This window comes from Callionymus lyra, chromosome 5 (genome assembly GCF_982586985.1).
Source record: "Callionymus lyra chromosome 5, fCalLyr1.hap1.1, whole genome shotgun sequence".
In the NCBI taxonomy this organism is placed as follows: Eukaryota; Metazoa; Chordata; class Actinopteri; order Syngnathiformes; family Callionymidae; genus Callionymus; species Callionymus lyra.
Genome location: NC_141822.1, coordinates 18,110,641 through 18,138,621, shown reverse-complemented (window position 1 = coordinate 18,138,621; position 27,981 = coordinate 18,110,641). Strand labels below are relative to the sequence as shown.

Here is a 27,981-nt window from a genome sequence, read left to right as displayed (position 1 = left end):
ACAATAGAGTCCAACATCTATTTAAGACTCACTTAGTTGAACTTTAAGTTCTGTTTGAATCAGTCAAAATCAGAAAAGTGAGAATGTTGTGAAACACAAAAGGAAAAGAAACATTATTTCTGAATGTTTTATTATTATTGCATGCACCCCATGAGCTCAAACCTCATTTCAACAAACCTCTCAGTGCAACAAAGAAGCCGCAGGTCGCGAAGCTGCCAGTTTTCAGTGACGAATAAACATCCATGCAGGAAACAACGCGCGTCAGAATCATCGGTACAATATTCAATGACAATTCCATCGGTCATCAAACGCACACTTGGTTCAGTCCTGCACCAGCGAACAGTTAAGTTTGTACTTAACAATGAGATATTTCCAAGGAAATAAATGGAATACATATAACAGTATTATTCAGTGTTGGGGACTTTCCACACCTAAAAAACACGATCCCCCGAAAAATATGTAAACCGTTACAAATAAGCATCTACATAAGTCCATCGAATGATGGCGCCAGACTGTGTACAATGACGGATGCGTACCATCTCATAAGAATTCATTTCAATCGAATAGATTTGCAAAAAATCAAATGTCTAATACAGACATGAATTAAACATTAAACAATCAACACTGAGACTGTCTGTTGTCCAGAAATATGAAATAAGTGTTATTATCCAAACCAAGTACTTACCAAAAAATAGATACCACAACAGAAAATAAAAAGGGTGATATTAATCATAGCAACATTAATACAGAGTCATCTAAACTTCACGATAGTTCATCTTCATGAGGAAACGAAAACGCTGCGAGCAAAACTTCAGCACTTGACGTGGCCACACAGTGGGCATGTGCAGAACTTGTACAGCACTGGGAGTGTTGTATCACAACTACAGAATCATCAATACTCCTCTGCCAGTCACAAGAGGGACTGTAAATGCATGCTTTGACGAAGAATGCAGAATAGTAAGGGGGGGCACAGGTGAGTCTGACCTCGACCGCCTCGGGGCAGTGAACCCCTAAGTGCAGTGCAAATAGCAAGAAAAAACACGGATACCACTTGAACTGTACCTGACAACACTGTTGTGCTCCAACACCGCTCCACTCGTTCCACGCATGATCAATAAACGAAGCCGCGAGCAAAGTACTTGTGAAGATTGTTTGGATACATAGAAAAGTATTTCATACAAGTTCTCCCTGAGCAGGTAAAACAATGAAAGGGTTCCTCGGACAGAACCTTGAGGTTTACCACAAACAAACAAAAAAGTAGTTTGAAATCAGAAAAAGCAAATTGTACAGTGTTTTAAAAAAGAAGGAATATTTTTGGTTGACTTGAGGTACAATCATGTTTGAAACAGAATTTGAATAGAATGGTATTTTAAGTTTGTAGCATCAATTTAGTTATATATCAAATGCACTGTTTTTCTTTCAACTTTTTCGTTAAATGAGGCCAGAGTTTTTTTTTTTAAAGAAGTCCATCCTGGGTGTGGTTCAAAGGTCGCAGTTTAGCTTCGCTTTGTTGAAACAAGAAAACAATCAGTGTCTCTGACTGATATACGAGCCACACAAAATGAAAGAAATTACTCTTGAATTAAAAAGATAGAAAACTTCACAGAAGTTAGCAGTGTCGATGATAATATGCAAACAAAACTGATCTTTTGACGAATGTTTGTATCGTATTTAAAGGTGAGAAAGTCTTTAGTAAGTCGGTAAAGTGTACAATTAGTGAGTGTTAAAGGAATAAAAGTCGTCGAGACATTAAAGCCTGAGAAAGAATGCAAAAAAAACCCAAACCATCAAAGTAGAATAAAACCGCTTAAGACAGTCTGTGAAAATGGATTAATAAAGCCTTGTGCACTTTCTAGTTGTGTAATCAAACTTGCAATATGACATCAGGAGCATGTGATCATGTGACTAAGAGAAGACAGAAGTCTTATGAGGGCCTGAACATTGTGGCCTCCTGTTTGATAACACTTGCTGGGGATGAATCATGTTCAATGAGACTTTTGTAAAGTCTGTCACGCGCCTCGTCTGTTTCGTCTGAAGCTTGTGATAATGAAGCACCGGCGTCCTCTCAGTGGATGTTTTTTAGTTTATGTTTGATAGTAGTCTTTAACCCAGGTTAGTATGCGAGAATGGACGGTTAGTATATTTCTAGTTAACTATCAAACCATCTGTGCTTGTGGTTTAGAATCAAAGATTTAGAGAGAAAGAATAGAAAGCGATAGAGAAGAAAAAACTATGACTTATGTTGTATTTAGACAGTGTTGTATTGTGAAGCATCACCTCAAGTATCTATAGATCTTGTATTAAATTCTGATATAAAAATATTTATTTTACGCACTCTAGACAAGTGTTTACTCCCATAAGATCGACTATGTCCAATCTAAATGTAATCTCTTAAATCACCAGGTGAGCACTGAGCACTCTCAAACGTGTCTGGCCTCTTTTGTTGATAATATTTGTGTCTAATACAAATCACAAAACTCACCATTTCGCAGAAGTGCAGAAGCATGAAAATCACATTAATTCCCAGTTCAGGAGTGAAACATTCAGTCAATGTATGGCTTGTGTTGAAGATGATATCAACCACAACCTGGCTCTTCATGTCTGACTCGACCCATCTAGATTATAAATGTATAATCTATATTATAGTGTGATTCTTAATTTCAGAGAGTACATAACGCATGTGCTGTCAGATTTAACTGCCAACACTTCTATCTATTTATTATTCAATTAACCTTTGACTATATTCTACCAAACAACGGTGAATAAAGGTTCAGTTTGAAAAACAAGTGCTGATTGTAAATAATATAAATATAAAATTCATTCATTGATTCATGTTAGAGAGTTCCCAGGATCCCCGTAGAGCTTCAGATTACAGTGAGTTTAACAAATCATCCAGTTAATTCCTACAATAGCAGCTTCTGGTAAGAAACCCACAGAGGTGCAATTTGACCTCAACTGTCAGTTGACATAATAATTGTTTCCTTTTAATAAAAGATGATAATAATATTGATTGATTAGCTTCGGTTGAGCAGCATTTCAGCTTGGTTTTCAGGACACGACACGGATGAAGCGTCTCCGAGGCGGTGAGGTCCTGTTCGAAGCAGCAGCTTCCCGACTCCCAGACCTCCTGACACCAGCGCTCCGGGGGACAAGGACTTTCTGGGGAGGAAGCATGACGCGAGGTTATGAGGATGTCAGATGTTATCGCTCTAAAAGTGTATACCTGAAGGCCATCTTTTTTAGCAGATGAGAGTCCAATTTCTCAGCCGAAGGTCCCTCTGTCTGGTGGAGATCCTCCATGTGGGAGGCGAGCAGGGGTGAGGAGCAGGGAGTTGGACGGAGACGAGAGCTTTCCTGAGAATGTGCAGCGCTCCGCTCTAAACGCTCCTGTTGGAATACGTGAATAATAATGATGCCAAGGGTTCAAACCACGAGCATCTATGGAATTAAGACATCGGCGTATTTGTGTTTTCAACAAGTCAACTAACTTAAGAAATATTAGCAGTAATAAAGATGCTTGTTTTTCTAAATTATCACATTCCATCAACTTCAGAGCAAAAGACCACATCTATAAAGGTGAATAATTAATGCAAGCAGAGAAATAATTTAGTTTTAAGAATCAGCCACTAAAAAAGATGTAAGATAAGAACTTTTAAAAGTGAAAACTACATAAATGACATTATTATATTGCAAGCAATTTGAATAATATTGTAGGAGCAATGACTTTAGTTGCCGGTACAATGATTTAATGTGTAATATTATTTAATATTTATTCTCGCAAGTTTCAAGAATAAGTAAATATTTTTTAAATGCACACTAAAAACTTTTTATTAAGTGAAAACGACAAACATAAAAGTATTTTTATACAAATAAAAAGTTGCCAGTGGACTGATTTAATGTGGAATATTATTTATTTATTATTGAGATATATATATATATATATATATACGTATATCCCTGACTGATTAATAAAGTTACAATATGAATTAAACATTAATAGAATCTAATGATACAAACATTTTTTTACTGAGAAACTTTAAATTATTCAAATGCAATCAGGATAACTATTGTCTTTAACATCACGCGATATAATTATCCACCTTTTCTTTTCAAGTAAGAATAAAAATGTTTATGTTCTTTAGTCCACAAACCTGAGTGGTGAGTTGTTCACTGTCCTCCAAATCCATGGCGCAGAGCTCGAGCTCGATGTCAGGTTCAGGTTCACACTGCTCCAGTTCAGAGGTCTGGTCCTGACTGTAGACACTCACGCGACAGTCAGACAGGATTTGTTCTCCACTGCTCACAGACGTGCGGCGATCCAGCGGCTCGGACACACAGAGCTGCTCACTGACACGGGCAGAGACAGATCGAGAGAATCAACAACTGTTTTCAAACGTCACAGACTACGGCGACGTTAAAACAAGGGATTTCCGGCTCCTTCTGCGATCGACCCAGTGTTCCCTGCAGCACCTAAAGCGACTATGTTTAGAGCAGAGAAGGATGAATGCAACACTGGCACACCATAGAATACAAGAAGACAAACTTGGAAAGAGAACAAACGTGTTCAGGATCTTTAGAATGTAATGTTAATGCGACGCCAGGGGGTGAAATCTAACAGCATTAGCAAGACTTTTCAGAAAAGATGGTTGAGATAAAATTGCATTTGCAGACATTAAAATTTCAAACACAGTTGGAGACAGAGCTACTGACTGTGGTTCTGTTTCCCAAGTAAGACACAATTTTCAGCAATAAAAGATGAAGTCAATTAAATTACATTTACATAGCACAGTTTGCTTTCATGAAATTGCCGAAACGATGAGATTAGACGAGCAAACAGTGTTGTAACACAACAGGCCACTGATTATAGGGGTAGAAAAGTCGCCATAAATGAGATTAAACATTTCAAATGAAGAAGGAAATAAAAACAAACAGTAATTATATCCTCAATAACCACTTATTTTATTTATTAATTTAATTTCTTTGCTGCAGTTGCGGAAGAATAACAATTATTATGTATAATTTGTATTTATGTATCATTGCAGCAAACGTTTCTATTGAGTTTATCCTTAAAAAATTACATATCACTATTAATATTGACTTCCAGTTTAGTTTAATGTGTCAAGAAATGAAATGAAATCATCCGTGCTGAAGGACAAACAAAACCATTCTATTGTGTCATCAGAAACATTTTCTTTTTCATTACATTTATTATCACTTCCAATCCTCAACTGTGATCTTCTTTACCTCTCAAGGAAACTGGAGTGGCTGGATGAGTCTGATCCTCTGGAGCCCCACCTGTAGTCACCGTGATCCAGATGTGGATTATAATCTAAGGAAAGATAAAATCAGATTTGGGGAATTAAATCAAAACTTTATTTTGTTTGTGTTACTTGTGTTATTTCCCTCAAAATGATCTGTGAAGTTCCTCGTAGTTAATCTATTACACTTCCTGTTTTTACTTCATGATTAGGTATACAATTAAATTCAAAACTTACTTGATGTAAAGGGGTATAAACTACACAATGAAAAGGTACAGAAAGTAAAAAAAATACATCCTTAAATAAACAACTGCTTTTCCGGCTTTTATAAAAGTGATGAACTTCAAGGACTTATATTCATTTGATCCACTTGGTAAAACACAGCATGTAAACAGAAAGACTTGCACAATCTTCACTTTGATTTAAATACATTTAGTTCATTTTCGGCCCAGACAACAAAAAGTATTTTTGCTGCCGATATTTTCCGTGTTTCTGATACATTTGTTTTAGCATATACAGAATAAGTTTCCTTTCAGTTAATTAAGATGATGTAAAAGACATTAGTACCGACATTACCTAAGACACCTTAAGTACTTACTACTATGTAAAGTATTGTATCTGTTTTTGTTGATTTTGACACACAAAGACGATACCTTTGAAGCTGACTGGTGTGGTGCTGGAGCTCCGCTGGCAGGCTTGGACAGGATCCGTGGTGTGGTACTCCATCCTAGAAGCCCTTGAAATGGCGCCCCATTTGGAGATAATGGGCCCCTCGCTAAAGGGAATAATGGGGTCTTCCTCTTTTAAACGTCGATAATGATCAAACGTGTGGATCCAGCGTTTCCCGACGGCGGCGCCACCTCCAGTGCTGCTGTGCTCCATTTCCTGTCGAAAACACAAACTCACTGTAAAGTCCGGATCGATCAAAATAAGAGGATGTTTCGGTGAGTTACCTGATGACCGGAGGAGGCGAGGGGGGGCGTTTGGGTCAGTGTTTCCGGTTCAAACGGGCTGAGGCGACGGGCCATGGTGCCACAGGACCAGGGAGAGTAGTGAGCCAAACTTTCCTCCCCTCGCATCCTGCACCCCACACACTGGCCTCCTCCTCCCTCCACGTGCTGAAACAGAGAGAGCTGTTCAAAGATGGTGGTGGGATGAGGTTTTCAGCTCGAGGAAACACTTAGCTCACTCCTACTGCTTTCCTCAAAGAGAAACATTCTCATATCTTCACGTCTTTTATCTCTCCGATGAGATGTTGGAGAGAAACTTTTAGATTCAGTTGAAGAAAACACATCGAGCAGTTTCTTTTAGGGAAATAAGAAAAATAGAACCAAGCACCAGGGCAGCCGTTCTGCGGTGCCTGTCACGTGTAATTCATATTAAACTATTTTTTTAAACAGTCATTCAGATGTGAATTGACTTGGCCACCCTCGATCAAAACAGTTATTTTCTTTTATTTCCTGGATTAACAGTGTTACTATCAAACCGTTAATAATGTCAATCGTGATTTTACACACGTTGTGAAATGAATAATTGAACAGACGTTTTAATGAAAAACATTCTTCGCGAAACAATTCTTTACTCGAGCCGAAGCGTGAGTCACTGATCGTTAAAGTCTCTTCCTGCCTTTTCTCTTCCTCCCGCACACCCACACTGACACGCAGTTACAATTGTGCTGCCATATCTGTGTCTGCTGTTGCCTAGCAACTATTTCCTGCTTAAAACATGTTGGACACAGCGGGAAAAAACTCTAGGACAGGGTTGTGGTAAACACATTTTCTAAATGATGCCTGCACACAACATATCTATTTCTACATTTGAAACTTCAATTACCTCGGTGACAAAGTCGATGGAGAAGATCGGGGAGGACTGCGAGGGTCGGTTGGCACCGTGTTGGTGCTGATGGTGATGTGCCCACTGCTCCTGCTTCCTTCTGAACAGATCCTCGTAGCCCAGTGGCACACGGCCATAGTCCTGAAAGTTCATAAAAAATTATATTTTTTAACTGTTAATTTCAGGGGCAAAAGTTATCTCATCATTATTAATCGGAAGCTAATTTTAGCATCAGTCCTGTTCTCCATTGACTCACCTAACAACACAAGAAACACTTTTATGAAGCTCGTACTCACATTTACATCAAATTCCCTTCCATGTGTTTTTGGAAAGTTTTAATTTATCTTTCCTTGAGTTTGAAGTAATCTCTTTAGGTGATTTTTGAACGACCCAGAGCTCGAGCAGATAGACACAGGCACACTGGATAGATGTTTTTATAATATATATATATATTTAAAAACATCGGGCCTCAGGGTGCAGTTCTTGGCTTACATATTTCTCAATATTCAATATGAGGGAAGTCAAATTTAATCACACCAGCGGCCAAAATTACTGATATATTTACCAAATTGTCTGTGAGTATGATTCTGATTTTCACAATCCTAGTTCATCCTGTGTTTTATCTCCCATCAAATAATTTCCTTCAACTTCACTTTTACTTTTATTCGAAGTTTTTACATATAGTTGAAGTAGATAATCCATGTTTCTTATCTAATAACACTGGTATCTGATGCCTTACTCTGTTTATGCTATTGATTTAATTGTTGTTTCATTTTTTTTAAAGATTTTGTATTGTTGTACAGTGATGTTTATTGCTGCTTCTTTTTTGTCTCCTTGAGTGCCAAAAAAGGCGACTCCAGAAAAAAAATATTATTATTATTATTATTATTATTATTATTATTATTGTTATCTTTATAGGTCACCACATCAACATGAACATGAATCCACTTTGTTTTGTTCATGCTGTAAAGAGTTAGAGGTTTTGATAAAGTGTTTCCCATTTTTCCCCCCATACCGGCATGGTTTCCTCTGGACATATTCCTATCAATAAACCAGTTAAATGAATGCAAACCAGTGAGTTGTGGACTTCAAATTGGACTGAGGATTGCATTCTAAACGTGTAATGGTGAATGTAAAATTCCTTTGACAAGGCAAACATGCATGTGGATTAAGGGTGATTCACACAATGAAAAGTTGTTCTGTAAATTACAAATGAAATGCAGGCGAGATAAACCCGTCATTCTCATTACTCTCAGTTTGTATGGTGATGTGAGGTGAAGACGGATGCGAGGAGGAAGCAGAGACTTATTTAGGCGAGAAGTGGGAGGCTGCGACTGCGAACTGCACATTTGAGGCTGGCGAGGAAGGTGGAGGTGATATGAGACGTGGGCGTGAGCAGAGAGAAAGCCGAGTAAATGAAACGACGGGAGCAGAATCCTGCATGAAGTGAATCACTTACAGATTCACCGACATCGCCTATCAAAAGTCAATATTTTCGAGTTACAACTTCAGTCAAGTTAATTAACTTTAAGCAGATCATCTTTATTTATTTATAAATTTAGTTAAATTAAAAAAATATATATATTTATTTCTCCAGAGGGATCAATAAGGTTTATCTATCCATCTATTTAATCAATCTTTGGCTTTAAAAAATCATGACTATTCAGTGTATTCATTTGGAATTAATAGCTTAATTTAATTCAGATTCAATTTCAAACATTTCCACTTCTTCACAAATGATATCCAACACCTACTCAATGTCACGTGAGTTTTATTGTAAAGTAAAAGTGACAATTAAAATACTTTCTACATATTAATAAAGGTTATTCGAGTGCCAGATCAAAAGGTAATATCCGACAGAGGCTCTTTCAGAATCAGGCATAAACTATAACCGGAGCATTTACAAGTTAAAAGTGAATAAAGAACAGCAGATTGTTTTAAGATAATTGAGAAAACTATTCTGACTTCTAAAACTATCAGTAGCTGGACGAAAGAGTAGCTGCTGTGGCTTATACTTTAGAGACACACAAAGACTGGTTATAAGAGTACAGATGATCCCAGCTTTAAGGTATCATTTTTTGTTAATATTAGTATATTTGTACATAATATATGCTTTATTATATATTTTGTCATAAAGAGATGAACACTATTTAATGTATGTGTAGATTATGTCCACACAGTGATTAAACATCCAAGATGCTGTACCACGTGCCTTTATTGTGGAACTACTCTAAAAAAGGTATGGTGTTCCTTCAAGCAGCCACATTTGGAACCCCTCCGCAATCGTCAGCAGGCATCTCAGGTTCACCAATGTTTCGCCCCTCAACCTGTACACCTCGCCTGAGTGGAGCAGCAAAGACTGTCTAGGCTTCGCCTGCGGAAGGGTTCCAGCTGTGAGCTCTCTTTATCCACAGCCATCTTTAGCTGTATTCGGCTACTGCGACTATATCCCTGGTGGCCTTCTTCAGTTGTTTGGGCTCCAGCCCCATCCTCTGGAGGAAGAAACGCAGAGACTTTGCAGGAAAATCGCGGCAGCCAACTTCGATTGGGGGAGCTTGTTGCGTGCCATCTTTTTAGGAAAGCGTCATCGATCAGGTCTTGGTACTTGGCTTGCTTCAATTGATGAGCCAAGTCCATTCTTTCTTCCAAGGGCACTGTGAGCTCTACCACTATGATGTTTTTTGTGCTCCTGGACAGCAAGACCATGTCTGGTCACAGTGAGGTTGTTGCCTTGTTCTGTGGAAAGATGAGCTTCCTCTTCAAATCCAGTCGGAGGCACGTTGCAGGATAGAAGGTAGGTGCTTTGCCATTCTGCTCTCCCCTTGCCTTACAAAGGTTATAGCTCCGGGAGGATGAGCTTGTTTGTTGTTGGTGTTGACCCGTTGCTGGTCCACCCAATTGGCAATTGCCAAAAGGACTTTATCATGCCTCCATCTGTAACACCCTTCTGCCAGCGCTTTTTGTGCACTCCGTGAGGATACAGCATGCAGGCAGATGCTCCACATTGCTTGCATGATGAGACTTCTTCTTTGCCCCAGATCTTCCTGTTGGTTGGGGTGGGCAACAGGTCAGTCACAGAACACAGGAGAAAAATCGACTTATCTTGGTCGGTTTGCCACAGCTTCTTCCAAGACAGTGGCCACTCCTGTGCCTGGTCCCACTGTGTCCAGGTCAAGTGCCTTCACCCAACGATCCTCTTTTACTGCCTTCCGAACTCTTTTCACGACAAGGCCTCTTTTGGCTCCATCATCAGCTCTGCCCCACATGCTCCCCCTATAGTGTCCAAAGCTTAGACGTCTCTGGCATACAACGCCTACAATTTCCTGGTGTTTCCAATGGGTTTCTGCATCGATCACAGCTTGTTGGGGCTTCCACTTCCTGCCGCATTTGATGTTTTTGCTTGCGTGCCGAACCTCCCCATCCTTGGACAGAAGGAGTGTACTGACTGCCCTTGCCTTAGTGGCCTTGAACTCTTCCACCACTGATGAAACAGGCAAGGGAAGTTTGTATGTCTTGCTATACAGGTTCACTGCGCCAAAGGATGGAGGAACTCCCAGCCATTTTTGTAGAAACTTGCTGCACAGTCTTTCCAATCCTTCTACTTGGGACATGGTAGAGTAAGAAGTGTTATTGGAGTCACTGTATGATCCCATATTGAAAGCACCATACTTTGAAGTCTGTGCTCGATAGCTTTGAGCCAGGTGTTCAGCTGGGCTTTGGTGGTGTTGAGATTGTGGCGGTCCTTTAAGGAGCTCTCATATTGCTTTCCAAGGCATCGGATCCCTTGATCTTTAATTGTTGGGATCTCGGGAGGCCTGAATACTGAAGGTGTTTTGGGTTAGCTTCCCTTTCAGAATTATGACGCACTGCGACTTTTCCGGTGTGAACTGTATGCGTCACCATGTCTTACCATCTTTTCCAGTGCACTCAGAATCAACTGTGTCCCCTGGATGATGGGGTCATCACTGTCACGTCGTCCACGAAAGCTCGACAGCCGGGGTGTCTTGTGCCATCGTATGCTTTCGGGCCTCTGCATTGTGTCCCTCCTGCTTTCAGTAGCAGGTTCATGGCCGCTATGAAAAGGACGACAGAAACCGTTCATCCTGCCATTATGCCTTTCTCGAGCTTTTGCCATTTGGTGGTGATGCCTCCCACGGTGAACCTCATGTGCATCATGACCAATTCGACAACCTCTGATGGGACGTGGTAGTTCTCCAGCGCCTTGCGGAGAAGCTGGTGTGCAAACTTGGATAGGCATTGGCGAGTTCCAGCCACACGATAGAGAGAGTGTTAAGTTGCCTCTTGGCTTCATTGATGAGCTGACTTCTCACTGCCATATGCTCCAAGCAGCCGGAACTCTCGGTACTCCTTAAAGGAACTATCATCAATTTTTCAAAGCTTTCTTAATAAAGGACTACAATGCTTATCAGCAAAACACTTTGCAATATGGCAGTTCACCATTGCGGGCTTGCTGATTTTTTTTTCATACAGTACTGCATATTTAACATGTGTTTTGTGGTGTTCTGTGTTCTAAGTTTTACCTCGATCTGAAACTGAATTTTTTCATATTGTAGTGTTCCAAACTGACGAGGCTGATTAGTTCATATTTGATAACTGACTCACAGGTTACTTTAGACCACAGTCAACACCAAAACAAACACTGTGTTTCGTCTCACACGCTTCTGCAACAACAATAACTCTTTCGTCTATACTTTGGAAAACCAAAACACACTTCCTGAAACTAGACATAACTGTAAACTACAACGTTTCAATATTGATTCCTTGATTAAAACGGGCGGTCTTTCTACTCACTCGGTGTAGTCCTGTGCGGTGTTCAGAAGTGGAGCAGTAGTTGCTGTCGAGGGAGTTGAATCTCTCCCTCAGCGGCGGCTGATATACTGAAGAGTGTAAAACCTCTGGAGGCAGAGAATTACTACGAGCATCTTCTCTGTGGTACAGCTGTAAAATCAATCACAGCCATGTGTAAAACACTGGAGAGAGGTCAGAGGTTAAAAAGATGAGAGACACTCACCTGTGGCCTCCACACCCTCCTGGTGTCATAGAGGGGTGCGTAGACGCCGTGAGGGGGGCCCATGGGGGCGTACGACGGCGGCTGGCCAGGGTGGTGGTGAAAGGCGTGGGGTCCGAGCCGATCTCTGGATGGATGTGGAGCATATCCGGAGGAGGAGGACGTGGTCGGCGGGTGCGGCGATTGGGGATCGCCCGGGTAAATTGTGGTGGCTGGGCCGAGGGCGGGAGGCAGTGAGGACTCCAGCACGTTGGAGGATCTGAGGAACCGAGCTATGCAGTGTTTGTGAGGGGGATGGAGAGGAGAAGGGTAGTAGGAGCAGGCTGGAATAGAACACACGGATCAAACCTGGTGAATAGAAAACAAATCCTGACATATTAAGACTCAAAGACTTACAGCTGGGCTGATAGTGACCCGGGTCAAACGGAGGATGGTTCTCGTGGTAATAAAGTTCCGAGGCCTGAGATGGATGCTGGGCTCGCATTATAAAGGGCACATGTTTGGACAGATGATTTCCTCCTTCACCCTGACCGGCTGTGTTTGAGGGAGAAGAATGGCTGACTGGAGTTCTGGGAGGAGAAAACCTCCTGAAAGAAAGTGAAGGTTCAGAGTTAATCATGTGATTTTTCTTTTTTTTTTCTGAATTCAATAGTTACGTACTGCTCTGAGGCACTGTTGGAAGAAGTGACAGTTGATCTGCTCGTTCTTTTAGTCTCCTCCGTGGTGTCAGCTCCTCTGGAGATCAGATGTGCGTGACTTCGAGCAGGTAATTCCTCAATCTCAGGGTTCTCTGCGGCACCATTGAGGCTCTGAGCAGGACTTTCGTTGAGGAGGCTGCCGTCCAGACCAAAGGTTTTACCCAGAACTAACGGGAGCGTTCGACCGACACTGCAGCTCTTCTTGTTCCTTAACCTGAATCTGAGAAATAGATTCTTTAACAAAAGTATTTAACCGACCGACAAAACAATGATGTATCACTAACTTCTCCAGCTCGTCTTGTGTGTGAGCAAATGTGCAGTTGGTTCCTCTCGGACAACCTCCCTGCTGACGAAGGTCTCTGCACATGCTGGTCTTGTATTTGCTGTTAGTCTGTGGCTGCATCATGTAAAAATAATATGGTTAGATGGTTGAACATTGAATATTGTAATCCTAAATTAAAGCAGGATACATAAAATCTCAAGCCTTAAAGCAGCACTTTGTAACGTTTTCTCCTTTTCTATTGTTTCCTGTGATGATGGGTTTAACATGGACCAATTATGAGTTGCAACGTCAACTCTGATTAGTTGGAGTCGACTGTATCCCCTCGTCCTCAGTCATCACCAGGATCTCAGAGGATTTTATTCCATTAGCTGTGATGTTATGACTGCTGCCTTCTAGCAGCAGGAAGTTTAATTGCAACACAAAAAGGAACACCCAGAATATATACTATTATCAAAACAAAATATGATTTTAAAAGAAATATACAGTATATATTTATTTATAGTAGGGTTTTTTAATTAATCCAGTGCTGTTGAATCAATATCATGAGAAAATACACCCCTAACTAAAGGTACATTTCCAGGAAGAAGAAAACGGACACAACAATAATTGTTTTCTTGTTTTTTTTAAAAACAAAACAACGTGCAAAATGTGGATTTCTTTGCTGGAGATGCTTCTATTTTTATGAGCTGTAATCACAATGTTCTTTAAGCCGAGGGAGCCAGAAACGAAGACGATCAATCTTGCACATTGCTGCTCCAATGAATATCCCATGTATGTGTTTTTGTTTGAGAAGAAAACATGTAAGCATCATTTTGAAAGGTTTTTCCTCCATTGCATCACTATCTGCCTTCATTAAAACAATAATTTCATTAAAATGCTGCGTCAGTGAGGGTTTGGATGGAGGAAGAGTCATTCCTCAAGGACACATTCATGCTGGATTACTACTTATTATTCAGGATGTGAGGTGCAAGCAATAATTCATCAGTCGAAAAAGTCAAATCGGGTCAATAATGATAAATGCTGATAAGAATCATCAAGTGCTATAACAATGATCACAGAGGCAACACCAAATCCATCTGCAGTGCATAGAAGAAGAAGTTGTTTCTTCTTCCAATACTGGAATATTATTATTATTTGAGATTCTGAATATTTCTATATATGCTCCACCATCCTTCGTTTTGGCCCGCAGCCTCTCTCACTTCATCAACTGATCTCTCTCTCTCTCTCTAAGACACTGCAGCATGGATTTACTTCACAGTACCTGTGGAGTGTCGTGACTCTTTTTGCTGAAGTTCTGGATGAACTCCACCAGCCCGTGCACCACCAGCTTCACTGCTAACATCACACTTTCCAGCTCCTCCCAGGAAGGCGCTGCATCATCTGAGAGAAAGGTAAGATGACAGACATATGATGGTAAGAACAACACTTACAAAACATTCATATTGGATCGAAGAAATAAGAATTGTCTGCATGTAAAACAGATTTAGATTCTTCTAATGAGCCAGTGGAACAGGCTTGGTACTTAAAACGGACAGTTATTTTTCTTTATTCAAGACCATTGTGGAGTCCATCATCTCCTCCTCCATCACTGTGTGGTACTTCGCTGCACAGACTATAGCAGTTTATTTGTTCTGCTGAGAAGGTAGTTGGCTGCCTGAAGCACACATTCAGGCTCCCCTCAGGCCCTCTCCCCTCAGGACCTGAACATCCTGGTTAAAAACTCCTTCTAGTCGTCTGTTGTCCGGATCATTAACATTTCATTAATGTAATTATTACATTTGAATTTATTAATTAAATTGTAATTTAATTGATTGTTTAATTTTAATACCCACGTTAATGAACATGTCACTTATTTCTACATTTTAATTAATCTCAGATAATTTTATTTATATTTAATTGATTTATTATTTTTAAACTGTATCTAAAACACCATAAAAAAAAACATAAATCCTATTTTTACACTACAAGTAATACATGTTTTCTTACTATGAGTCTGGAAAAGGACCATATCAGATCAATCGTTTGTAACATTAGTTAAAAGATATAATATAATGAAGATAAGAAAATTCCATTTTGAACAAGAAATCTTAATGAACATCTACGTGGAATAACAAACTTGGTTTTCAGTATTATAACCACCACCTTAAATGCAGATGTGATGTTTTCAGTCTGTAGTGCACATACAAATCGATCCAGAGAAGGAGTGAACTTTGTGACTCAAATGAATAATTCAATCCAACAGAGACCTGCTAAAAAGCACAAAGCTTTGAGATCGAACAGGTTCTGAAAACACAGTATATTGATTTTTATTTTTTACTATGTCGCTGCTTCAGGCCATTCAGAGGCGGATTTGGATTGAACCAACATTATGTTATACAAACCCTTTTGTCGGTTACTATTCTGAGAGAGTTTGTGATAGTTATGATTGGTGAAAATAAATAAGTCAATATTTGTTTCAAGCAAATTCAATTCTATTTTATTCATTTAATATGTTATTTATCTTTAGTGGTGTACATTTTCAAGCTAGGAGAGGTGACAGAAGAAAACTTACAGAATATCTTACATAAGTTGATAAATAAAATCCTTTTATCTCTAATTACTTTGGTATTTGCTAAATGTCATGGAGCCTCGAGTTACATCAGCAAACAAACACAATCAATGAAAGTGCTCAAAGTGTCTTGAAAGATTACCAGGGTTGTGGTCAATGTTGGCGAGTAGCTCCAGGTGAGGTCTGAGACTTGTCAGGTTGGCAGGGTCTCCGGTCCTCTGGAGAACGATGGTCAGCTCCTGGACACTTTTTGCAAAGGATTCTGGGGATTGCAGCTAAAACAGGAGACAGAAGGGATAAGACTCTAACGACGAAAACGTCAAAATCCGAGACTCACCTTGTCAATGATGGATTGCATGTGCGACTTGTGAACCAGGTCTCCGTACAGCAGAGACGACCACTGCTCGGGCGAGATCCGAAGACCAGCTTCCATGGCAATGTGCACGACCTGGGCGTCGTGTTCTCTCCTGAGGGCGTCGTACGTCCGAAACTCTTCCTTGAGCTGCATGAGAGACGAGTCCTCGTCTCTCTTCGTCACCTGTGGGAGAGAACAAAATGGACGACGCACCAAAGAAGCGTTAAAAGGTTTCAAAATTGGATAAGCACAATGACCTGGATCAACATGAACGAACAAAATGATCCCCGGGAGAAGAAGAACAGGTCGTCCCAATATAAAGGGAATGTGACTTTAATGTCCCAATGATTTTAGCGGTTACACCGACTGATCAATTGTATAATAATCTCATTTTCTGTTCCCATCACGAGGCTGTTGTTGTGTGTGGCGTCTTCAGACTGTTAGTCAACTCAAATTCAGATCAGACAAAGGATGTCTCCTCAGTTTCAGAATCTGCCCTATGAGTAATCATCATTAGACACCAACACACTCGGCCAAGACTCATGTCCTGCTCATTCGTTAGGTTCAAATCCACAAAGAACCACCTAGTTTGTCCGACTCATTTATTTAAATCTGTTTATGATCATCAAGTTTATCAACAAAATACATCATTAGAATAACTCATATATTATTGTTTAATGTGGTTTTATGTAATAACTATTCGCACTCACTAGAGGACCAGAGACGAATTTAGACCCGAGTTACATCACAGCCAAATAACTGCCGTGTCTGCCCGACAAGTAATGACAGCGATCTGTTACCACGCTAGTGCGCAGAGATAAACCAGGAGAGGCGTTCGTGTCCACGGCTTAGTGATATTATTTTCTGTTCAAGTTTCTAAACTGACATCTTTTCTTTTAAAAATGAGCTAATTAAGATAGTTTGAATCTCTAAGAGCAAGTCAAATGTTCTTTGGTGTGACCAAGTTAAAATTTATTTTTTTATTTCTATTCATGGCGTGAAAATGACTACTTATTGAGATACAAACACTTTTTTAATTTTGTTTTAATGTATTTACTTTACTTTACTTATGCCATAATTAACTAGAAGAGCACTACGACAGTAGATTAATTCGCCAAGGAGCTTATTATTGTTATATTAGGTCATAAAAACTACTGTAAATGATTATATTGGATCATAAAAAATTAATTAATAAATGGTTGCTTCAATGGGATTCAAACTAGCACCTTGGTTATTTCATAAGTGGGTTTTTTTTCGCAGGATTGGTAGGTAAGTAAGTAATTAAGTAATTTTTATTTGTATAGCGCTTTTCCAGACCAGGGTCACAAAGCGCTTAAACAATCAAAACAATATTCAATAAAGTATATACTTTAAAGGTCAAGATAACACAGAGAACAACACAGGAGTTCCAGAAAATCAAGGAAAAACCTGAAACAATAAAAAACGTCTTAAGATGTTTCTTGAACGAGTCAGTAGCCACATAAGCAGCAATACTTGTAAATAAGTAAGTGTACAGTTAAACATATCTTCATTATTGTTTTACTGGCCTACCACACTACTACTACTCACACTACTAATACAATAATGTGATTGACCAGTTAAAGGTCTGATAAGAATATGTAAGAATATATTTGATTTTTGATTTTACGATCGTGAGTCGTACCTTGAAGCAGGAGGCTCTGTAGAGCAGCTGCACCACATGACCGATGCTGGTTTTTGAGGCCTGTGGGAACCGAGCCTCCAACTTCTGGACCACAAACAACACCAGCACTTTTCTGGAAAGAGCTGAGCCATCTTCCAGTGCAAGCAGAACCAGCTTCAGCGCGTCTTCCTGCATCGCTGATGAGGCGGAGGAGGCGCCGTCAGCGTGGAAGGATGGAGGAGGAAGGAGTGACGGAGAAAAGAATCAGAGGATAAAAATGAGGATTTTTACACAGTCAAGGCAACACAAATGTGTCTTTGGTCTCAGTGTCCTCAGACTCCATCTCATTCTGATATCATGATGAGAAACAACTTCCCAGTCAGAATCTGCCCTATGAGTAATCATCACTGGACACCTGGTACCAGCACCACACAGCAGACTGAAGCCTTTATGTAATTGGACCATTCATCTCCTCGGAATGACACTGTCATCCCTTCTGTGAATCTAGTTGACAAACCTTACACGATTATTTGACCAACACTTGCAGAGTCATTTCACACTGTTTACTATTATTGTAATTCACCAAGATGACACCTGGTACCAGCCTGTCCTTATATCATTTCAAGGACCTTGGCTATGGAAGTGTCATCAAAATATTGAAAAGTTTAATCTAACAAATTGTATCAGAATGTTGTTTTTTTTAAGCATTGAACTTTTCTTTTGGTAATAATTGAATTCAATAATTTCTCTATTGAAAGGTCGACTTTGTTTTTATTAAATCCTTTAATAAAATATTTTCTATGTATTATTTTTATTTTATTTTACACATATAGTTTGATATTCTAATTCCAATAAATTCAGAAAATTACATTTCAAAATTAAACATTTTTTAATTGTAGAATGTTAAACTCTTTAATGATGAATATCTACTAAATGATTTAACTCACAGTGTTAAGAGGAATCGGTCCACACATGAATCTTGAATTAATAAAATGTGGTGTAAAAATAAGAGATTACTATTCGACACTTTTCATTGACTGAACCAAAGCAGCTCACCAGGGCCTAGAAACTGGCAGCCTCGAGCTCTCACCGCGGCCCAGAGGTTAGCCGAGAGCTGCTGGGGGTTCTGGTGCTGCAGGATGAGTTCGGTGACGGTCCGTTCGCCCAGCGAGCGACCCGCACGCACCGCCCTCACCCGACCCTCCTCCTCCACCAGCTGGCAGTTCACCAGAGTCACAAGCTTCCTCTGCATGGGCCGACTCAGGGCACTTGGACTGACTGACGCCATGCCTGCAAGAAAGTCTCCATTACAACTGCATGTACATTCATATTGACAAAGCTTTGGAACGATCTTCCTCTCTCTCTGTGTTTGATGATCTACTGACTCCTTCAAGAAACATCTTAAGACACTTTTATTTGTGCAGACTTTTCCTTGATTCTCTGAGACTCCTGTGTTTGTCTCTATGTTGTCTTGACCTTTTAAGTATATATTTTATTGAGTATATTTTTTAATGTTTTAATCCGCTTTGTGATCCTGGTCTGGAAAAGTGCTCTGCAAATATAAATCACTTACTTATACTTGTAAAGTGGAAGAAACTGTGAAAGTCGACAGACATCGACGGTATTTACTGGGTTTGGGATCATTCATTTTGTTGCTGTTTGTTGAGAAAGTCAGCATCAAAAGTATAGTAGTATTGTAGTAGGAGTTTTACTGTAATATCAAAAGTAATAAGTCGTTGTTTTTTTTTTTATTGAAAAGACAAATTGTTAATCAAGATATTTTTAAAAAGTCAATTTATTATGAAAGATCAGGATATCCACATTTAGTCATTTAAAACACAAGGTAAGATTTTTTACAAATCTTAATTTCTTTTTACAATTTTCTGAATTATTTTAAGCATTGAATTATTATTTTTGAAATATTGAGTTAAATCATTTCTACATTGAAAGGTAACATCTTTTCAGTTTTTAAAAATAATTTACATCAAAATGATGTGTTGTTTTCTTTTACAATTTCTTATCATTTAAAAATATATCTTCTAAATTCTATATATTTAAAAAATTCAATTAAATATGTAAGAATTAGTCATTTAAAAAAGCATTCATAAGATCTTTTTAATTTCTTTTTTTTTTTTTTATGATTTCTTCAAATTAATTTGAGCATTGAATTATTATTTTTTAAATATTGTATTAAATCCATTAAACATTGAAAGGTGAAATCTTTTTAGTTCTTCAAATAATTTGCATCAAAATAATGTAATTTGATTTTATCGTGTTTATTTACCAAGTTCTAATCACTAAATAAATACATTTTAAATTCTTTATGTTTTGTGGAACCTTTTCAAAAGAAAATAAACTGTTGGTAGTAGTGCTTGAAAAAATTACTCTTGCTTTGGAATACATTTTGGGGTATTGGGAAGCGCTTGCTCTTCATCTTGAGCGTGAGGAAAGAGTTTGAGGAATACGATTAATGGGACGCAGCCTTACCCTTGGTGCCATTGATGGGTTTAAGGTACAAGGCCAGGTCCTCCACACACTCCCTGCAGACCTCATAGTGTCCAACTTCAGCTGCCGTCTTCAGGCTCACCGGCTGCACGACTGAAATCTTGGGAGACACGATGGGTTAACGCGGATGAAGCGGTTAATTGTGAAAGTGCCAACACTGCACTCACTTGCGCCCCCACCAGCTGTAACAAAGCACAGTTGACGGGCAGCAGGTCGATGTCGGTGCTGATCGGGGTTTGATCAAACGGACATGCTTTCCTGTGCAGCTTGTGCAGACAAGTCTTGCACACGGTGTGTGAGCAGCCCAGGCTGATCGGCTTGTGGCTGCCGCTGTCGAACTCATTATAGCAGATGGGACAAGACAAGAATTCTGTCCACTGGGCCGCCTGCACTGGCATGCTGGCACCACACCACTGGGAGGCGGATTCTCAGGGGCACTGCATGACAACGACTTCTGACACCTGCTGTTGTTCGCCAGCACTGATGGCGTCTGTTGACAAGACAGAAACATTGCATGATATTCAGACTCCGCAGGACATACAATTATTGCCATGGTTGAAACCATGGACTACTACTGACGTTAGCTGCAGACGTCAAAGACAACATCGGAAAACTGCTGCCCACTTTTCAATCTGTACTCGTTTGAACCATTTGTCTAATCAAGTAACGTAACTATGAGGGATGATTAATGACATCATTTTAATGCATAAACGTACAAATACATAACCAAATGTATAAATAAAAGTGTTAGTAAATATAAAAATGTCCAAATAAATAAATAATAAATAAAATGATGTAATTTCTGTCGAAGAATGCTGATATTTATGTGAAAATGTACATTGATTTATTTACAGTTTAACATTAATTTTGGACCTTTTTGTTTTTTACATTAAATCATTTATGCATTTTGGCATTTTAAAATTAAAAATTACTCATTATAAACATTTCGGTGTTGATTTAGTTACATTTTTATTCTTTTCGTCTTTTGTTTATTTCAACATGTCACTGGCAGTATGAAAATGAGTAGGTATAAATTAATTTATATATATATATATACACAGAAATAATTTGACAAAAGAAAATCTGACATCATTCTATTTCGACATTTTAAAACGATTCAAGCATTTATTGAGACATGCATTAATTAATGTATTTATACTTTTAAAAAATAATTCTGTCATTTATCGTGGTTCATTCATAATTGCCTAGTTTCAAGTATTAGAAACTGATTGATGATGAATAACGTCCAATCGAGGAAAAAACGGTGACCCAAAAAGAGTTTAAACACATTCATACTAATATTGTTCTACGTCAATATGTACATAAAAAAAAGAGGTTACTGGAACAATAAAGATTCAAACTTGATAAACTGAAGTCTATCTAAACCAATCTAAAAACAAACCATGAACATGAAGTCAATATGCAGAACAAAACAGAAGCTTCTCATTTTCATCACATCTGGGAAATCGTTCAGGGAAGTAACAAGTAGACGCAGTGATAATTGATTTTAAATGCCCTTAAAAGCCGACGACGTTCCCACACACACTGAGAAACACGACGAGGAGGGAACTAATGAAAATTAAGAGCAATCCATTTTCGAAGCATATGAATAGAACATTGACCCTTACTCCCAGAACAATAAACTGTATTTAATATATTTGCAATTAAGAACAAAGGATCTAATCAGTCATCTCAAGTCATAAAAAATGTAATTCTGATTTTGCAGTTATTTTCAGTCCTCACCAGTTGTAATATTATCATAAGTCATTGCAGTCATAATTTTTTATATATATATATATTAAAGCATTTCAAGGTAGAACTTTTTTTTAATTGTATTGTATGGTATTAAAATGAAAGTGTTCTTTACACAAAGAGTTTGATATTCCAATTTATAATAATTCAAAAATATATTTTCTAAATTCTATTTATTAGAAATGTTGGTTAGTAGTACAACAAAACATTACATTTGAAGCATAAAAATAGTACAAGCACCCTTACTTCCAGAGTGTGAACTTGTATTGAACATATTTGCAATTATAGTAATAACAATAAATCAGTTTCCGGAAGAAAAGTTTCAAATTAATTTTTCCCAAAATAATAATATTGGAATAAAGAATAAAGAAAGTCCAAAAAATGTGATTGTGACTTTTCAGTCATTTCCATTGGTTGCCAGCATAAGCATTAGTCACTGCAGTCGTAGTAAAGTACGCACCTTCCACTGAGAGAGCAAACACCTCTGCTTCCTTTTCCTGAAAACACTTCTTTCTTTAGCCCCGTATGTCCTCCCATCGCGACACAACAAAAGCACGGATTACAGGTAAATTAGTTTCTCGACCTTTGGCGGTTAAGTTCTCGAGCGGCTGAAGGGAAACCCAAGACTCAGTCGGTGAAACAAGATAAGGGGGAAGTTTGACCACGAGGCACAATATGTGTCTTTGCGTAAGAGTCTAAAAAAAAAGAAAACGGCAGAAGAGGGAGTGGTGCCATCTTGGGGAGCAATGCCCGACCGAGCCCTGAAAAGTCACACCGGCTGACACCTGTTCCTGCTCGGAGCAACTGCTGCATCCTGTGTTTGTTTCAAAGAGGCCGGAGAGTCGTGCCTGGGAATGCAGCTGGATACTGTCAATCGCCCGAATCAAAGATCCCGAACACAGGCCACATTGAGAAAATGTTTTTTAAGTGTCGTACGAAACAGCGAGACAACTGGCGCACAAAAAGCTCCCTGTCATTTAAAATCTGGGTCACATGACAAGAGCAAATGGATCTAGCGTGATAGCGGAACAAGTCTACTTCTTTAAATGTCAGGCCGAAGTGTTTCTTTTTATGTTTTTATAAGTCAGGTTAAAATAATAACAAGCCTTCCTGTAACAGCACTAGATTTATTCATTAAAAAATCAGTTAGTAAATGTTGTATCAAACTTAAACACCCTGGCATCAAAACATACAGTAAAACAGGTGATAAAGTTCAAGAAAATCTTTGGTAGAGCACGAGTACAACCTTGAGAACATGACAGCATAACCACAACATTACACTTAAAGTTCACAAACATAGATTCTTGTTTTTCATCTTTCTATTTTCAATTATAAACAGGATGTTTCCAGGGTTACACAAATGTGTCTTTACCTTCAAATCTTCCAAAGTACTTATTCCTTTTTAAATCATCTAGACATCCTATCAGGCTAGCATTGTGCAAGTGTGTATCTAACTTTTAAATATTTCATATAAACTTCAAACTCTGCTTCATATTCACCATGAAATAGTGTGAAATATCTTCACTATGATTACCATTATTACCTCAGCCCAGGAGATTTTTTATTGCGGCTGTCTAACTCAAAAACAGAGGGATGGATTTCATAGATTTTCAGGAAACGTTGACAATGGAAAATGGAATATGAGACTACATTTTTGGTAAGGAACCAAATTACCCTCAAGGTCCACAAATCATATTCAGGGTTCATCACTCAGTGGTGTATTGCTATCAGGGGTGTAAGAAAAAAGGAAATAGTTAATTTTTTAGGGATACCATATTGATATTCAACAGCAATGTATCAATTTAAAGTTGGCCTTCAAATCCTGTTTAAAATGTATTATTATAGTTATTTTAAGGTTTAACTTTCAGTGTATACAGGTTGGTATAACATATATAAATGTTTTGTATTTACAATTAACAAGAACATTTTCACCGTGTTTGTTTATTTTTGTGTTGCACTTAAACTATGTCCATTGCAGCTAGAGGAACAAGGTAATACCGCAAGATCACGGCGATGACTGAGGACAAGCGGATACGGTTGACTCGCTTTTAAAGATGAAGAATATTTTGTTTCAAAACAAATAAAAGCATTACGACTTTATCAGAAGTCATGCGTTATTTAATGCAATACCACTAGTGCTATACTACGAATATACCTCTTTGACAGTATCACAATGTATCATATCGCATCTTACCCTCTACAGTGAAATGATACTTGCAAATATAAACCCTAATTTCAGGTATTGTATATATTGAATAAATGTAGAGCGATATTGAGCCGTATTACTGTTGTTATTATTGTTACTAGCGGCGGGAAAGAAAGAGAACGATATTGAGTTAGATTCAATTTTTCATGAGGTTCAACAAGAGGTCATGGAGTCACATGAAGACAAATGTCTGCCTCTCGCTGTCACTACTGGCAGCAGATTTAGAACATTCTGTGCAATGCATGCACAGGTTTGTGCGCATCAGAAACAGCATCCCGGATTAAATAACTGTAGAATTGGTTTCTGAAGATCAACCCGAGCTACATGTAAACCGCAGGGTTCATGGTAACAACTGTATCATAGGCTGCAAGTCTTAGCAACATTGTGCATAAAATAAATAAAAAATATCATTTATTTAGTGAGTCTCGGAGAAAAGGTTACTTTTTATTAATTAAGATTGCACAGTTGTTATTGCATTCTACACTAAAATGTACATATCCCAAGTAATGACAATACAACAACATACAGAAGTGTTTCTCTTCAACTACCTAGACTGGTCAAAGTAAGTCCTCCTGTTTTAAAAGCAAAAATGTTCAGGTATAAATGCAAGAAAATGGGAAATGATTACAGGCGTAAAAGTTATACTTTAACATCAAAATAGCAAAAGCTTTTAGAAGACTCCGGCAACAGCACACTGGTGTGTGGGCAGAAGAAAGCACAACAAAATAACAACTTTAGGAAATGACTCCTTCAATTCCTTGCCATATAAGGAGAAACATTCATCACCAAAAAATACTTTGAATGTCATTGCTCTTTGCAAGACCGTTGTTTTTGTTTTTGCCGACTGTTTTGGAGTTTTAGCATGGGGCTGTGCGATTATTTATTCATTATAACTGTCATCCCAGCGTGTGGGGACAGTATCTCTGTGGGAGTACAGGCTTCTAGCTACTACATTATACAGCATATACGCAGTTTAGTAACTCTTTCAGACCCCTGTGATATACATACTGTATGTGTGCAGCAGTTTTGGAATAGAGGAAAATAAGTTTAATTATATTTCCAGGCAAATGTGTGGATTATAAGTGTAAGAAATTGTATGTATACTTTCATTAATAAAGCATTGTTTGCTTTTTATTGCAACATTAACTACAACCTTACATGTATAAATTGTATTGTGAAAAAACTGAAATGACCTCAATCATAAATAAAAAACCTTTATTTAAAATTGACATATTAATTATCAGATTCTCTACCCCTTTCAATATCAATTATTTTCACTATTTTACATTGTGCTTATTTTAGATGTGTTATAAATAATTGTCTTTATTCATTAAATCTATCCTGTACTTTCTTTTCAAAACCATGCACACACACAGTCTTTGGTAATGCAGGTTTTGGCATTATGGCCTCAGACGTACCACCTAAGCTTGGTATAACAATATTATTTTAGGGTAAGTTGATCTTTACAGAATGGGCAATAATAAGAGGGCAGCTTACTGACTGAAAACATAACTATATAACTCAATTTGAAGTTAAACCGGATTTGACGTAGATGGTTAATGTGTTAGAAATATTAATTTAACATGTCAGAAAATAACCAAAGGAGATTTGCTTGGGACATTAAGTATGTATTTGGATTATTACTGTACTGTATTGTGTTTCAATTATACTATAATAAAAATATAAAACTTGTTATTTAAACAATTGTTCTGCTTCCGTTCCAGTAGTTCCTATGTATTATGTACCTACATTTTGACTACGTGAGGTATATTAGGATTATAAGAAATGCACTTACTTTTCAAGTTGAAACTCAAACAACCTTAAAAACCTCTGTTTCTGCTTTAACAGTCATAAAACCTATTTTGATGTCATAAAGGTACATTTTCTTCAGAACTCAACAAGGTTATGTCTGCAATATATCACATGTTAAACAGATGAAGTTAAGAACAAAGCAAACCAATATGTTGGAATATGTTGTTATTCTAAAGGGAAATCCTTACCAAAGCAATTCTAAACACACAATTTAAGAAACATCTTAAGACGTTTTTATTTGTTCAGGCTTTTCCTTGATTTTCTGGAACTCCTGTTGTGTTATCAGTTTTATCTTGACCTTTAAAGTATATACGTTATTGAATATTGTTTTGATTGTTTAAGCGCTTTGTGACCCTGGTCTGGAAAAGCGCTATATAAATAAAAATGACTTACTTAGTTACTTACAATGTCCCCTCACTCAGGAACAAGATCACTAGGGTACCAGGATGAGTTTACTCTACTAGAGGAAGATTGATGATAAGTGATGTGGAATAATAAAGCAAACATGTAACATGTAAAATGTACTCTTGAACTTTTTATAAACCACATATAATAAATACTCACAATTCCTATTTCATAATCATGAAACAATTTTAAAAATACAATATAGATGCTATTTAATTTCATATTTTAGCAAAATGCTAATGATATTTTACCATTAATGTCAAATAAATAAAATGACAATATATCTCGAAAGTACATCCGCAGGACTCTAAAACCAAATACAATTCCAACCTTGAATTTAAAGTTGCAATAAAACACCAGTTGACATGGATCATCTGAAACAGTTTGGCGGGGAAACCATGACATCGCTGAGAAAAGTGCGCACGACTCACCTCACGCGCGCAGCAACATCCTCACATCACAGCCTCGGAACATGTTCACCTGTGGCGGAAGCATCAACGTCTGCGCGGGGAACGAGCCTCCGTGCGGCTCGACTGCGGGTCCATAGTGGGGTTCGACCGGAGCCCGTCCAGAGTCAGAGTCGGAGTCAGGTACCAGCGCCGGGCGACACACACCCTCATCTCTGTCCAAGCAGGACCGGGAGGAGAGGCGTGTATCCCTCCGCCACTGATGAGCTAGTGCGGAGGCTCGGCGCAGCAGCTTCCGCCCGCGGAGGAAGAAGAAGAAGAAGAAAAAAAAAGAGCGCTCGGCTTTATGTCGCAACGACTTGTTGTCTCGGAAACGAACAAGCTGTCCTGTGCGGTGTTGCTCGTGGGCACTACTTTAATGTTGTGGCGAGCAAGGATAAAAAAAGACGTAAAGGGGCAAAAGCCGGAACGAGCCGCCTTTTGAGGCGTGGGCTGCTTTAAAGGAACAGTCGCGAGGAGAAGAAGTTTGGAAACAGAAAGATGCTCTTATCCAATCAAAATGGATTATGTTCTGCACTCACGTGGTCAAAGACTCTACAAGTCCACCTAAAGACATTATTTTCTTATTTATATACATATACTATTTTTAAAAACATCTGTAACGCAATGACAAAGAAACTATTTATTTGACTAACATCATATACAGCAAACTGCATAACTCAAACCATTGAAGGAGCCAAGGTCTGGAGCACAAACACAGACTTAGACATTTATTTACATATTTGACAAGAGGGGAAAAAAGATATTTGCCTGTCTATACCCATCTATACCTTAGCCAAAATCTATACAATAGAAACGCATTAATTGTTAAACATTAGATTCAAAATGTTTGTTGTATAAAAGATAACAGACATTAATATTCATTGTCAATAGTCATTGTGTTGAAATACTGGATCAAGTGGCACCTGTTAAATCGAACTTGAAAATTCAGAAAAAACGGTGCCCTTGGACAAATGAAGATCTCCTGAGTCTGAAGAGACTTTGTCGAAAGACTGAGCGTCTCTGGAAGTCTACTAAACTTGAGGTGCACAGACTTCACCTCAGGGATCTGTTGACTTCTTACAATGAGATGGTAGAAACTGCTAGATCTGATTACATCAGAAAACTTGTAGCAGCAAATAGGAAAAACCCCAAAGTTTTGTTTGACACGATTAATTCTCTTGTGTCTCCTGCTCCTCAAATCACGCC

At 38.4% G+C, this 27,981-nt stretch overlaps 1 protein-coding gene across 1 annotated transcript; it reads right to left on the bottom strand.

The window, feature by feature from the left end:
• Window positions 1-113: 113 nt before the first annotated feature.
• rc3h2 (ring finger and CCCH-type domains 2) lies at window positions 114-27,114 on the bottom strand. The gene is made up of 20 exons (XM_087791294.1): window positions 26,758-27,114; window positions 20,319-20,641; window positions 20,134-20,251; window positions 18,703-18,936; window positions 17,668-17,843; window positions 15,987-16,187; window positions 15,792-15,924; window positions 14,363-14,481; window positions 13,103-13,215; window positions 12,781-13,038; window positions 12,517-12,707; window positions 12,124-12,443; window positions 11,904-12,050; window positions 7,092-7,232; window positions 6,212-6,376; window positions 5,912-6,143; window positions 5,245-5,329; window positions 4,152-4,347; window positions 3,224-3,387; window positions 114-3,159 (listed from the first exon to the last, which is right to left on the bottom strand). Exons 2-20 carry the CDS (start codon window positions 20,547-20,549, stop codon window positions 3,015-3,017), a joined length of 3,369 nt encoding a protein of 1,122 aa, XP_087647420.1. The 5' UTR covers window positions 20,550-20,641; window positions 26,758-27,114; the 3' UTR covers window positions 114-3,014.
• Window positions 27,115-27,981: the final 867 nt, after the last annotated feature.

What these genes read in the sequence shown, in the direction of transcription:
- rc3h2 (XM_087791294.1), bottom strand. Translation starts at nt 20,549, where the DNA reads ATGCCAGTGCAGGCGGCCCAGTGGACAGAATTCTTGTCTTGTCCCATC. An exon ending in TCGCCTCCTCCGGTCATCAG is followed by an intron (nt 6,144 to 6,211) that starts GTAACTCACCGA and finishes TGTTTTCGACAG; the next exon opens with GAAATGGAGCACAGCAGCAC. An exon ending in CACACCAGTCAGCTTCAAAG is followed by an intron (nt 5,330 to 5,911) that starts GTATCGTCTTTG and finishes ATCTTTCCTTAG; the next exon opens with ATTATAATCCACATCTGGAT.